The sequence below is a fragment of the Anabrus simplex genome, chromosome 1, assembly GCF_040414725.1.
Source record: "Anabrus simplex isolate iqAnaSimp1 chromosome 1, ASM4041472v1, whole genome shotgun sequence".
NCBI classification, from domain to species: domain Eukaryota; kingdom Metazoa; phylum Arthropoda; class Insecta; order Orthoptera; family Tettigoniidae; genus Anabrus; species Anabrus simplex.
In genome coordinates, this window is record NC_090265.1 from 789,315,590 (window position 1) to 789,331,484 (window position 15,895).

General features: G+C 41.1%; 1 protein-coding gene across 4 annotated transcripts in view; it reads left to right on the top strand.

Annotated features, from left to right (window-relative positions):
• The window catches only part of LOC136873501 (transmembrane protein 135), a 277,976-nt gene that overhangs the window by 185,061 nt on the left and 77,020 nt on the right, over positions 1 to 15,895 (top strand). For all 4 annotated transcript variants that reach the window (XM_067146708.2, XM_067146707.2, XM_067146706.2 and 1 more), the window contains exon 3: positions 12,109 to 12,232. In XM_067146708.2, coding sequence (XP_067002809.2) covers positions 12,109 to 12,232 — 124 coding nt within the window. The remainder of the gene's footprint in view (positions 1 to 12,108; positions 12,233 to 15,895) is intronic.

Genomic DNA, 15,895 nt, shown 5'->3' on the forward strand with positions numbered 1-15,895 from the left:
GATTTCTTGGGATATAATGAAGGCAATGGATTGGGATATAGTGCCGTGTCTGAAATATGTATTTGATTACTGCTTGCATGAAGAAGTTATACCAAATGAATCGAGAGTAGATATAGTAGCCCAACTGTACAAGGGAAAGTGTGTTTAAAGACCGGATAATTACAGGCCAGTGAGCTTGACATGTGTTGCGATTAAGATCTGGAAAAGCATTCTTTCTGATTATATTAGACACGTCGTGTAATTAACAGCTGGTATGATAGAAGGTAGTTCCGGTTTCGGAAAAAGTTATTCCTGTGGTGCTCAACTTTTAGGATTCCAACAAGATATAGCAGATATTTTAGATTCAGGAGGTAAAATGGATTGTATTGCTATTGGACTATCTAAGGCTTTCGATAGGGTAGGTTATGGGAGACTACAGAACAAAGTGAGGACTATTGGAGTAGACGAAAAAGTGGTTGAATAGGTGCCTCACTTTCTAAGGTTAGGAGAGGATCCCGCAGGGCATTATTATTTGACATTTATGTTTTTCAATGTATAAAAATTATATGAGTAAAGAACTATAATCACAGACAAGACTTTTTGCAGATGATGCTATTATTATTCACTTTATAGGCTACATTGGACTATTTGAGTCTTCCATGTACAATTTTTCTATGGAGGTTGTACTGTTTGATTCTTCTTATCTGCCCAACACTTCTTAATTCGTTCTGATCGCAGTGTTCTTAATTCGTCTGAAATCTCTATAGACCTTCTGTGCACCATTTCAGTTGAAAACGTTTGATTCTTAAGAAGGGAATTTTATTCTTATTCCCAGCATCTGTAATTTTGAGTCCACTGTTTTGAGATCCTCTTGAAAGATCACAATATAAAGATAAAGCTGGAATTCAAGAGGACAAATTGGGACAAACATTCGTTTACAGAAGGAGCAGTTAGGGATTGGAATAACTTACCAAGGGAGGTGTTAAATAAATTTCCAATTTCTTTGCAATCCCAGATTTCTCATCACTAGTTGTAAAATCATGTTTTATGGTAATCGTAAGATGTGAAAGAAATAAGAGATTCTTTTCTTCTTTATCGTGCTGGTAACTGGGTCAATCTCTCAATAGACAGTTTCATTTTGGAGTATTTTTCAGACTCCTTCAACCTGGTAATTTTTATTTATACAAGTACTGATAATTCTTCTTTCAGTTTTTTTGCTAGTTGCTTTACGTCGCACCGACATAGATACGTCTTATGGCGACGATGGGACAGGGAAGGGCTAGGAGTGGGAAGGAAGCGGCCGTGGCCTTAATTAAGGTGTGAAAATGGGAAACCACGGAAAACCATTTTCAGGGCTGCCGACAGTGGGGTTCGAACCTACTATCTTCCGAATACTGGATACTGGCCGCACTTAAGCGACTGCAGCTATCGAGCTCGGTACTTTCAGTTTATGGGAGATTATCAGTTCTTCTTTCAATTTTAATTTGGAACAAGGTTTCGCAAGCGTAAGTGGCTTCGGACAAAGTTACAGTTTTGTAGTCCATTGACGAGCTTTTTTTGTTATAAGTATACCAGGTTAGTAATTGAGCTTTTTTCATTTTGTTGGTTTTATTTATCCACGTTGCTGTCTTGCTTAAGTCGTGCATAACGATTTCTCCAAGGTATTTTAATTGTAAGACTATGTTAATTTTTTGATCATTTATGATGACTTCGTTTATGTCAAGGGGTTTCATTGGCATAATCTCAGTTTTCCCAAAGGATATTTGTAATCCTATTTTTAATGCAATTTTCTGGAGACTGGTGATCTGAGTATGGACTACTTCCATGTCAATGGCTAAGAGAGCTAAAACATCTGCAAACCCTAGGCAGTTTGTCCTTATTGAGGGTTTTGTTCCAATTTTGATTTTAGGTGGGTTTTTGTTGCCAAATTTGTATGATATAATCTAGAGTCACATTAAAAAGCAGTGGGAATAATCCGTCACCTTGTCTGAAGCCTTTATTTATTGTAAAAGCATTTGACGTTTCTCCCCTGAACGTTGCTTTTGAAATTGTGTTGGTTAGTTCAATAATTTTTGTTAATTTAGGATGAAGGCCATATAATCTGAGAATTTTTAAAAGAGTGGGTCTGTGTATACTATCATAATGAAATAAACAGCCGTTTATTTCTGTATTTGTAATATTCCATCATTAGTTTCAGGCTGAGATGTTGTACTGTATAGAGTAGTATATACATTACAGGATTGTGAGCAACTCTAAAAAGTCCTGGGTAATGGACAGTGGATGATAGTAAACGGGATGAAAAGTCAAGTTGCAAGTTTCACCAAAAGGAAACGTCTTTCAATTTTAAGTAATGTGTTGATGGGGAACACTGTATGTCATCATCATCATCATCATCAGCCATTTCTATCATTACATGATGTGGCCTCTCCAAGTCGTGAACGCAGTCAAGTCTTTGGCAGAACTCTCTAGGTGGAACGGTCTGGAGTAGTTCTCTGTCAGCTATTCTCTTGATGTCTTTGTCCTGTCTGGTGGTCTTCCTCTAGGCTTGTGTTGATCTCTTGGACTCCATTCTAACACTAGCTTCCTCCATCTTCCCTTCGAGCAATATGTGAGCCCATTGCCATTTTAAGGTGGCTATTCTCTCAAGAATGGCATTAACTTCAATGACTGATCTGATGTCATCTGCTTACTTCCTATTTTTCTTTGACCTCTCCATGCCTCTCTGCGCTGTCCTAAGTTTTCCTTTCGCAAATTCGTTCAGTGTCCAGGTCTCACAACCATAAGTCAGTACAGGTAGAATGCACTGATCATAAACTATATTCTTCAGATTTACTGGCATATTTTATCTGAAGACAGTTGAGTTTCTTCCAAACGCCTGCCATCCTAGCTTAATGCGTTCGAAAAATTTCCGGTTTTGTATCACCTTTCACATTCATCAACTTGCCCACATAGATATATTCATTGACATTCTGTAACGGCGTGTTGTTGATGTTCACATTTCCTGCTGTGACCCACTTGCTGGACATGACTTTTGTTCGGGAAAGGTTCATCTTCAAGCCGACTGACTCACATTCTACGGCAAGATCAGTAACTAATGTCTGGAGTTCGTCATTGTCGTTTGCCAGTAATGCAATGTCATCAGCAAATCTCAAGTTGTTAAGCCTTCTGCCCATTGATCCTTATACCCTTTCCTTCCCAATTTAACTCCGAGATTACCATCTCCAAAACATCTAAGAAGAGCTTTGGGGAGATTGGATCACCTTAACACCTCTGAAGTTGAAGTTCTGCAGTTGCTCTACCGATATTAAAAAAAGGCTGTAGACGTCTTGTAGATGTTATTGAGAACTCTGATATAAGCCACTTCAACGCCCTGCTCATCTAGGGCTTGTAAGATAGCTGAATTGTTGATTGAATCAAATGCCTTTTCAAAATCGACAAAGGCTATGCACAGAAGCATCTGGTAAGCTCTGTAAGTACACTGACTTAGCAAATGTCATGGGATAGTCACCTAATAGCGTGTGGGGCCTCCTCTGGCCCTGCGAACTGCAACGAGACGCCGGTGAAGTGAGTCGACAAGTCCCTGGTAGTCCTCTGGACGCAGCTGACACCAAATCGTTTGCAGAGCGGCCGCCAATGCTGATCTGTTCGTAGGTGCAGGATCCATGGCACGGAGCTGCGTTCCAGGACATCCCAGATATGCTCGATAGGGTTCATATCGGGGCTCCTGGATGGCCATGGCAGTCGTTGGACCTCCGCTGCATGTTCCTGGAAGCATTCCCGGGCGACGTGGGAGCGATGTGGTGGCGCATTATCATTTTGAAACACCGCAGAACCGTCTGGGCGCTGGAAGGCCAAAAATGGGTGGAGATGGTCTCCGAGCAGCTCAAAACACCGCGTACCATTCAAAGTCTCTTCCAGAACAACTAGGCGGACCATTCCACACCAGAAAAATTCACCCCAGACCATAACAGAGACACCAGCGCCCTGGACCACACCTTCGAGGCAGTCGGGGTCCATCGCTTCATGTGGTCTGTGCCATACACGGTGCCTCCCATCGGCATGGTGCAGTTGAAATCGTGATTCGTCCGACCATATCACGTTACGCCATTGTTCCAGTGTCCATCCCTGGTGACTGGCGAAAAATGCGCGTCGTTGTGCCCGATGACGTTGGCTTAACAGTGGCACCCGTGTGCGGCGCCGGCTCCCATACCCCATAGAACCCATGTTCCTACGGATTGTCCACTGGGGGACGTGTCTAGCACGGCCTGTGCTGAACTGAGCCGTGATTTGTTGCACGGTTGCCCATCTGTCAATATTGACAATCCGTCTCAGATGTCGCCGGTCACGGTCATCGAGGGTGGCTGGACGGCCGGTCGTTCGTCTGTTGTAGACGGTGACACCCGCATTCAACCATTCGCAATACACCCTGGACACGGTTGATCGTGTGAAACCGAATTCCCGCACCACTTCCGAAATAGCACTTCCCATCCGTCGGGCACCGACCACAATACACCGTTCGAACGGTGTCAGCTCTCGACGACGTTGCATGTTACACCTGTCACATGCACAGCCACTGCTCACAAGGTATCCTATACAACTGCCGCTGGCACAGGTGGCGTGTGGTGCGCAGACAACACACCTGCGCATCAGTGCTCCGCTATCCCATGACATTTGCTCAGTCAGTCTTCTTAGATGTTAATATAACAAAATATATTTTTTCTAGTGGTTTAACATCTCACCAACACACCGAAGGTTGTCGGCGACACAAGGATGGGAAAGGACTAGAATTGCGAAGGCAGTGTCCCAGCGTTTGCCTGGTGTGAAAATGGGAAACTACGGAGTCTCGTTGGTCGAAAATAACTGCACCATCGAATGGTGGCCGGCAGGGTAGGAGAGGAGGTGGTTTACAATTTGTAATCACTAGATTGCATGCCAAAGGTCTGGGTTAAATTCCAAACCTCTCCGCAAACGCTGTTGATGGTGATTCATCCACCGGAAGGAGACGTTCAACCTTGAGCAGACCCTTTGATGCTATTCGACAGGTGTAGGCTATGTGCCGGCATCGGATTTCACTCTCTATCTATTAGCTTATATCACGTTATTCAATTCATCTCATTAACTACAGTGATGAAGTTGCAATCAAGTTGGCATCCGGTCATAAAATCTCGCTACGAAGATACATCTCACTATCCACCCGACCCCGTAGAGAAACGGTACAAGGACTGAACACACACACACATTTCTAGAAGGCATGTGAAACAATACCAAGGGAAAGTATGTAAGCCGTATTGAGGGATTAGGCGTAGGTTATTAAAGGCAATCAAAGATATTTGAAGGCTGACACGGAAAACGATGTAAGTGCCAAAAAGTATTTTTTTGAAGACGAACGATAAGCGTACTTGGGATCTCAAAAATGCTTTATTTGTGTATTTTGCATGCACAATCAGTGTTGTTTTGTGTTTAGAACTAGTATCAGTAATACTATTATCAATAATTTGTATTAAAATAATAAGGATAATTATTGTCCTGAACAATATAAAATTAGGAAGAACAGATTTCCTTGAAGAAGTCATGATGATGTGCATCCATGTAATCCAGCATCTCCAATGGCCTTTCTTCTTGCCATCACTTATGGATTTTACCTGTGTATCATTTCTGAAGGCCTTTGTGTCCCTGTATTCTGCATATTTTCTCTTCTTGAAGACAGCATGATCCTTCCACTCTTCCATTTCACTTAAATATTTCTTTGCTTTAATGTTTGGTAAATCTGTCACTGTAACTTTGATCCACGATTTTTTAGTGATCTGAAATTACGTTGTGTTTATAAATACATCAGTTGCACGGGAGGAATAGAAGAAATCAGATTTTTCCATTGTCCCCACACGAAATGGATGTTGAGGTGCTGTTCTCACTATATTCTGAATTTCTTCAGGCACCATGGCTTTTTAAACCCGTTTTCGTTTCTCAATAACGCTAAAGTCGCGATCACAAGGTGTGTAAGAATGGCTGGAGACCATAATTTCAGTTCAGTGGAATCATAGTATTCTACAACCACCAGATACATGTTATTTGACACTGCACAAGTCCGCAGAAAATGTAACAGTGATTAAGGTAAACAAAGAATGTAACATAGAACGTTCAACAGCGTTGCTTCAACTAACACGACATGGCATTTGCTTCCTTCTCCATGCCAATAACCGTGGAGTTCCATCAGATACGCGGCACTCCCATCTCTTCCCAGGCCATTGGCGATGGTACATAGAAGTTGTCCATGCTAAATTTGATTTTTGACAAATTTGGCACTTACATCCTTCACCATGTCAAGTCCTCATTTATGATTACAATCGGGCCGCAGAGAGAAATGATTGTAGAATGAGTTCTTGACTCGAAGTAGAAATACTTTATCTTTTTGTTTATCTATAGTTTATGTTGATTCTCTACTAAAATATGTAAAATGTGGGGAGCGATTGATTGGGTGTAAACGTAGCTCGCAGGTTTATCTTGACTTGATCTTAATGGAAGACTGTGTTGAGAGCCTGCAATCTAATATCTTAGAACTTGAAAAGATGTACAGTGAGTGTGATATGAAAATTATCATTTCCAAATCTAAAGTCGGTTAGAGAGTAATGTAAGAATTTTACGAATATTTGTGGGTGCTTGCCATCACACTGCGAGAGCGCTGTAAATGTGACTAACAGAGGACAGTGTTGGAGCTAAATACACCGGCTGAGGTTTCACATGGCATAAATTAAATTATGGATACCGCGTGTCCATAATTAAACTGACGATGTTCAGCGTGGCACAGCATGGGCTGTGAAGATCGCAGGAGTCTGAAATTCCGTAAAAATACTAACTACAGTACCGATCAAAAGTTTAGGACCATATAAAAATCATGAAATGTCATCTAGAACCTAAAATTGTGCTACTAGAAATCGCTTTTTTTCCCCTCAACTCTCGCATCTAATATGATATACGTGACCTGATTTTATTGAGTTGTAAAAGTTGTACACTTTTGACTGTTGGAAGGTCACATCAGAAAGTCAACATTTTTGGAAATATTATGTACTACATACTCTAATTGGTTGTAAGTATCACCACCAAGATTATTTTATAGAATTATCAATAGGAGGGATTTGTTTTAGTATAAATATAAACATTCAGAAAAAATGCGGCACAGATTTTTTTGTGTTTACTTTTTTTAAACTAGCGCTGACATGGTCAATTTTTCCTTGTTCATGTCATAGATCCCAGTGTGAGCTATCGGTATCAGAAATGTATTCTTGGATGCCATCTGCAAAGTGCAAATTAAACTATCAGGGCAGATAAGTCTGACGCCGATAGCTTGCCCCGAGACCTTGGGCCATAGATTACAAAGACAAAGAAAAAACAACCATCTTGGCGCTGCTTTGAAAAAAAAAAACACGCAAAAAACGGTGCCGTATATTTTCGGAATTTTTATATTTATACTAAAATGGCCCACACCAATTGCTAAGTGTACAAAAAATCTTGGTGATGATACTTGCAACCAATTAGAGTATACAGTAAATTACATTACCAAAATTTTTGATTTTTGGTATGACCTTCCAAGAATTAAAAATTTATAACTCCTACAGTACCTGGATTAACTCAATAAAATCAGGTGACATATTAGATGTGAAAGTTCAGAAAGAAAATTACAGAGGTCTAGTGGCACTATTTCAGGCTCTACAAGACATTTTGTGATTTCCTCACGTGGTCCTAAAGTTTCGACTGGTACTGTAAGTAATGCACTCCCGAATTATTGTGCTAAAATATTAGTTCCAAGTGTTGCCACCAGGCGAAAATATAGCGCTGTATGCAGTGGTAGGGTCGCAGAAAAAAGGCAGGAAAGATCAAACACATGATAACGGTGGTCTGGCGCGTTTATTACGATTTTTGGTTACAAAAATGTTCAATATGGCCTCGCAACTCAGCAACATGCTGCATCCCTTACACGGCATGGTCGACAGTTGCCCGCAGCGTATCGGTTGAAATCAGAGCGACATGTCGTTGTATGCTAGCGTTTAAATCAGACAGAGGCCGAATATGTGCCTGATTGGCACGATCCATCAAATATTCCCACAACCAGAAGTCACATGGATTTAGGCCGGGGGATCTGAAGGCCACGCAGCTGAAAAATGTCTAGAGATGTGCTATCGTTACTGAAGGTTTCTCGCGGCAAAGAGGAATGAACATGCGTCACCAACGAATTGACGTCAGAGTTACGGAATAATCCACGTTCTGACTGGTTACAGCGCTATATTTTGGCCTGGTGACAAGACTTGGGACTAATAACTTTTATGGCATAATTCGCGAGCTGGGTTTCCTTGCCGGCGCAAAAGAGAGCTACCCCAGTGAAATTTAAGGTCGCTTGGGTGACGCATGCACTTGAATCTTCCTTGTCCTGGGGGCTAGGCGGAGCTGTAGGCCCTCCCCGACAGCAATTTAAGGCGACAGGCCAGCTAGCTTAGGTAAGGTAACGTTAGTTTTAATACTTGACACTCGAAGTGTTCAGCGCCACACACTAGAGACTGAAAGAAACACATCAACATCTTAACAGTATAGCCACTTTCACATCGTATTGCTAATATAAATAGAGTCAGTATATGAAATAAATTGTAATATAGAAGAATATGTTTTAGTCTTCGGTTTCGGCATGTATACAGTTTCTTCGAGCAATTCATTGATGGCACGTGTAGAGTATGTGTTCCGATAGCCGCAGAAAAATATTGAGGTTGTCCAGCATGAACACAGAGTTAAGCGCGAATGGTTGTCTGTGATGGTGGTATATAGTGAATTTTTGTAGTGTTCCTCTTGGATTATAGGTGAAGGTTTCGCGAGTTCTGTGCCATTCTTCATGAATATAACGTGTGTTATACGTCGTGACAAATATTTTCCCTCGTTTGTCGTTGATGCGACTTCAGCGACGATAAAATACCAGTTAAATTTTGTTGATTAGATTAGGCTTTTTAAGTAAAAAAACAAATAGTCCCAGTGTATTTTTGTGAAGACCATGACTGTGCTATCACGAAGCGTCACCGGATGAAACTGTAAGTAACCGGGCGAGTTGGCCGTGCGCGTAGAAGCGCGCGGCTGTGAGCTTGCATCCGGGAGATAGTAGGTTCGAATCCCACTATCGGCAGCCCTGAAGATGGTTTTCCGTGGTTTCCCATTTTCACACCAGGCAAATGCTGGGGCTGTACCTTAATTAAGGCCACGACCGCTTCCTTCCAACTCCTAGGCCTTTCCTATCCCATCGTCGCCATAAGACCTATCTGTGTCGGTGCGACGTAAAGCCCATAGCAAAAAAAAACTGTAAGTACATTGTTTAAAATCTGCTATTGATAGGGTTGCCATACGTCCTGAAAAATCGGGATTGTTCTGAATTCGAGCATGTGTCCCAACGTCCTGACTGAATTTTAAAAGTCCCTAAATGTTCTTAATTTAAAAAATCAGAGCAAATTATTTAAAATTTTGCTCAAATGTTTTTGAAAAGGAGTGTCTCATCTGTTACTTAAAAATCTTTGCAAATAACATTGAATATTATATAATTTTGGAGTGATCTGTGAAGTAGTTATTTTATTTAAAGTATGATTTCTTATTCTTTATCTATTTGATTTTTAACATTAACATCATATAACAAGTGCGTCTTTTGGTAATGGATGGGACAGTTTACATGGAATTAACCAAATACACTCATTGTAACCATAGGCGCCAATTGTTGATCTTGAGCACGGCGCCAAAGATGAATATATCAAATATTTTTACGGGAGCAAAAACACGAATGCGTCCCCGTACCACTACATGCATGGGGCAAGTGCTGTCGTGGAGTCGGCGCCTATGTTTGGAACTTGTCGATGTTGGTGTCCTGCATCCTGAACCTTATGGCAACCCTAGCTATAGATTAAGTTATGATGGTATCGTCACTGCGAGCGTGTGGTTGAAAATATTCTTGAAAGGTCTTTCTCAGGTAGACCTTTCAACGAAAACCGCAGCCTTATAAAATGGTAATGTTGACTTTAGAGAGTGTAGTGGGGCTACGACTGTTTATATTTAAAACACCTTTTTGCGGCTGGGCTAATGAATATGTTCACCGCAGGCCACTGCTCCTATGATTATTACAGCCTGTACTGTGCTGAGCCGCCTTTGCTGGCAGGACCTAATGTTTACAGTGCACTATCTCTTCTAGTATAGGCTACTTTCATTGATCTGTCCCAGTCTTATCCTTGGCTTTGACAAAATGAAAGTGACTGAGGTATGAGCGATGCTAGTAACGCCATTCCTTATGCAGCCAGTCCATGCTATGAATGGTGTGAAAATGTTGCTCATAGAGTCGGTTGGTGCATGCATTTTAGTGGGCTTGGCAGACTGATGGGTATTAGCAACTTCTGGCTCGGTGAGGAAAGCAACGGGAAACTACCTCACTCCTCATTTCCGTAGTACGCCTCTTCATTGATGCCTAGGCCTTCTATGACAGCTGATAGTAGAACTTTGAGGATCCAACCAGCTTTCAGTCTGAGGACTAAACATACATACTGTGCTGGGCTGAACACCATCAGTTTATTGTGGACACCCGGTATATGTAGATAGCCCTTTTTCCGGAGGATGAACAAGATCTGGACCTCACCATCCCTACCACTGAAGGTGGAACTCCATATGTTCTCCTCCATTGTGATCCCAGCTGCCGTTTACGCCTGCGAGATTTGGAAGACACCTTTACGTCTTCCACTTCGTTGAAACTTGAAGATTCGATATTTCGTTCATGTCACAAACGAAGAGGTACTATGGAGAGGTGGGTCACATAAACTTCATACTATCGACGCACCCAGAAGACACATTTAGTGCGTGGATGACGACAGAATTCCAAACGTAGCAATAAAACGGATTCCACCAGTGCCAGATGACAGAATGACCATCCCCGAATCATACGGCGAAAAACTTTTGTTCGAGATATAAAAGTCTTGAGCTGCTCGTGGGAAGAAGCGAAAGCGCTTGCAAGAGAGATTGGAGGAAATCTGCTGCCCAATTTGCGATTAAGTATGGGAAGATCGACTGTGTGTATATGCGTGTGTGTATGTATGTATGTATGTATGTATGTATGTATGTATGTATGTATGTATGTATGTATGTATGTATGTATGTATGTATGTATGTATGTATGTACCAGGTGTATGCATAAGTCCTATCCGGTTTCACTAAGAGATGGCGCCAGCGTTTGAATTCGACGCATACGTTAGTTTGTTCGTCTGACATTAACCTATCAACACACACAAGTTGAGTCCGCCAAAACCTAGCGTCTGTTTTGTATCGTTCAGTGATCATGTCGACGTTTGTGCCTGAAAAAGAACATTTGGGGAACGCATTGCTTTCTTATTTAAACAAAAGAAAAAGGCTGCGGAAAGTCATCGTTTAATGGTAGAAACGTATGGTGAACACGCTCCATCCATTAGAACATATGAGACATGGTTTCAACAAGTTAAACGTGATGATTTCAATGTGAAAGACAGTGCGTGCTCGGGTAGACCATAAAAGTGCAAAGACTATTGCAGCCCGGGGAAACTGATAATGCACAACACTATCGCCAAAATATTATTAATTTAAATCACGCATTGATCTAAGGACGACCGGAATGGGCCAGAAAATATGGCAAAGTGATTTTGTTACACGATAATGCGCCGTCGCACACAGCAAAACCAGTGGAAAATATCTTGAAATCGCTTGGATGGGACATCCTTCCGCACCCGCCGTACTGCCCCGACCTGGCGCAATCGACTCTTCTCATCAATAGGGCACGCGCTTCAGCACTTCAGCAATTTCGAGGAAGTTGGAAAATGGCTCGATGAATGGTTTGCCGCAAAAGAGAAGCAGTTTCTTCTGGCATGATATTCATAACTTACCTGAAAAGATGGGCGAAGTGTGTAGAAGCCGATGGCCAATATTTTGAATAAACAAAAAATGCATTTCCCTTTAAAATTACGTGTTTTCTTTACCATAAAAATCGGAAAAATTTATGCATACACCTGGTATGTGTGTATGATAGTTCTCTGTGTCTCTGTTTCAATTAAACTACTTGTTTCTGTCACCAAACAATTCGTATGTTTGCTCCCACAGGAGAATTCTCGGGAGATACACCAACGTGACGCCCGTCATGATCCCCTCTATGATCGGCGGGCTCGCACTCTTCATAGAAGACCCCGACAAGTGGACGATCGATCTGTTCGCCTTCTTCAACGCGGTAAGTTGATATATATAACACTTTGTGAATCAGTGGTAGAGAGTCGGCCTCCAGTTTCGAAGATCTATGATTCAAATCCCGCAGAAACAGTCGGATTTTTGAAGGGCAGGAAAAAGTCCAATCGGCACTCCGCGTCGGACAATGTAAGCATGCAAGACATCTCTGGTGATAAATGTGATATGAAGCATGCTTTTAAAGTTAGTACCGTTTTTAATATGGCCGCTGCAACGCTTCGATCGTCGTTCAGAACATGTGCGCTCAGTACGTACATCTGTAAGTTGGCCACAAACGCCATTGCGGAAGCATCCGCCCGTATTTACGTTTGTTTGAGCGTATTGAAAATGCATCTGACAATTAACGGCCCCAACGAGTGTGAAGTTCGCGTTTTGATTCGATTTTTAAATGGAAAAGGCGTGAAAGCTGTTGAAATGCATCGGCAGATTAGTGAAGTGAATGGAGAACACACTATGAGCAAAGGAATGGTAAGACCTGGCGAGTTGGTCGTGCGGTTTGGAGCGCGTAGTTGTGAGCTTGCATCTGGAGATAGTGGGGAGATACTGCACCGCACCCAGGGGTAAATACCCTCTAGGACGATGCCTCCATTCCTGTATGAACATCCGACTAACTCAGGGTTGGGCAGAGAGTGGGTTGGTCGTCAATTGGGTCAGGCTAAAAGTGGAAGTTCTACACTTAAATATAAGTAAATGACAGGAAAATGGAGGTATAACTCGAATGAGAAACAATAATATGGGGTAGGATGAGTTTATTCATGAATATCCCCGAATCATACTACTCAAAATCAAATAAATCAAATAATAAAATGTCATTACAAAAATCTCAAAATTAAAGAAATAACTGGACATTAACAACATTAATTATTCAAAGAAACAAAAGTGAAATGAAGTATCAAGCACAACATTGAATACTTGCATACTTTCAGAAATAATCTTCTTCTGTTCGTCCATTGTTCATGATATATGGTAACATATGTACGCATACACTGATACGTAGTTATTTCGAATGGAGTCACCCTTGAAATCATCACAACGATACGGAATACGAATTTAATTTAAAGTGAGAGCCGTCACAAAATTAAACGTTAAAAGGAAAAATTACAATATAAAGAAAAGTTACGATGAAAAGAAAAACTAAGACGCAATGGGACATAATATGAATTATGAAAAATACTAGTGGCATTTCCTTACGCTATATTTACTATGAACAAAATGAGCAAAATAACACATCCATTTACATCGGATAAAGAGAAAGTGTCTTACATACTACACAGATTTCTACGCGAATCGCGGTTCACCACAAAGGATCTAGTGAGAACTAGATTGACCATCAATATAACTCAGCACTCGGGCTGTTCCCCATTAACAACGAGACAAGATATTCAAACAACATGAAACATCATAAAACATCATCCTGTAAGGGAAAAACATATAATTCTGCATCATTATCATGTAGAAATCAATGGGCAACATTGCCTTCTTCTGCTGCATTTGAGCGCTCAACAGCGCGGTCATCCGTCAAGTATTTCCTGGTGGGCTGTGAGCTGAAAGGAAATGTTGAACTCAACACTGTACTAAGGCTTGGATTCTGTCTCCCAAGATTGTAACACGGAAATACCATCTCATTCGCGCCGTCTAAGAAACACGGCCCATATATCACCTTGCAATGAGATATCATCTCTCGTCAGCGACACGGAAACTCACGTGTAATCGTATTCCTTCCTAGCATGCTTTTACAATTTAACACACGTCAGATTCATTGGTCTGGAATCAATTCCGTCAATTCTGATAATAATATTCTCTCAGAAGACAATAGCATGTACATATCCACTGCACATTATTCTTTCACATATCAGGCATGCAATCGGCCTGCATAATTATAACTCCGCATGCATCTCATATCTCTCACAAATCACATCAGCCTTTTACATTATGAGACCCGGTTCGTTTCCTGTGCAAATCATTGGGCAAAAACAGATTCCAACCTAAATTCGAAGATCCTATTCTTTCAACGTCGTTATGCAGCTCCTTACGTACAGCTTCTGAAATACCATGCGTCATGCAATTAACTATTACTGTCTCTCTAAATGACCAAAATAAAATAACGTAGCAAGTATTTAACTTTGAACTTGGATGAACTTGTCAATCTAATCCTCCTAGCACTAATATACAAGGAAAAATCAGAATAATCTACACTAATTTATCATGCATAAATGAACAACAAATAATCCTACCAAATCCTCATTATCCCAATTATCTAGTCATAAATAAAAATATAGAGAACATGCATTTCTCTTTTATCCGTATATACAACAAGATCAAAGTGAAATAAGCACATGCCGTCAGGCTTACTTTACGTAAAATAAAATCCCTATTCTAAACCACTAGTATTTTAACACAACCCATATAACATTCCATAATTAACACATGCGTCTTATCTTAACTTGGACGACTCTCTCGATACATGGCAGCAGTTCACATCTCTGCCTTATTGGGCTTCTACTCCATGTCGATCACTGCTTCAACACGTAGAAATACACTTCCTTCTTCCACAGGCGAAGCCATTTTCTTGCTGAAAGTTATTTAACACTGCAACACAGAAGGCTTTGGATGAATAGCTCTTCACCGCTCAATTCTGCACATGCCGAATAACCCTTGCTTGGCTACACACTCAGCCAACACACTGACATAAAATAAATACACTACAAATTTTACACATAAGGGTTTATGTACACAGTTATTGAGAGCGGCACGCAGTACGGATCGAGAGTTCCTCGCGAAACGCGACCGACACGAAAATATGAGACAATGGCACGTCTCTCCTGTACTTTCTACACTGCGGCTAATTTTCACCGTCTATATATTGGTAATGAACTTTGCGATAATATGATCTGCAATTAACTCTGCATCAGTTACTTTATCCAACTGCACGACTGAAACACTGTTTAAAACCATATACTGTTACTGATATATACTTGTGGCAACTTTTAAGTATAATTTTCAGAGCACACCGAACAACTTCACATCACCTCGGCTACCGCGATCAGAATGATGCTCTCCAGAGCTTGGAGTGCTCAGGACGCTTAGGTAGCGCCGTTTCAACTATGGGATTCCCGCTTGTCTATACAAACCACCAATCAGAATGCTTGCCGTTGATAATAACACAATATTAATTATGACATATTAATAAAACACAGTTCAAATCATATCAAATCTCTTCCAATAATTTTTATATCGTATTCCTGATTATATTTCACTTATAGACCTGTGAAAATCCGACAAAATGACAGAATTTAACTTAAGCAACTGTACACGTTGGTCAACCTGGGATAATAACTTCCCGCGATGTAGACTCCATGTTTGCCATATCCTCACGTGCTCATTGGCTGAATATTTAGCTTGGTCAGCACCTTTTACACGTGCCGATCTGTGCCAACGCTTGGTGACGCTAAACTATTCTCACGGCCCCGAGGAAGTGTTGGGCAATATCCAGCGACTTGATGGCTCCATAGATTTCCGGTCTCAGCTCTCTTGGGATTCATTACTCTACCATATATGACTGATATTTATATGAATAAAATGTATATATTATGTCAAATAATAATCTGAATATCTCTTTTGGGCCGGCATGATACGGCTCAACGTTTTT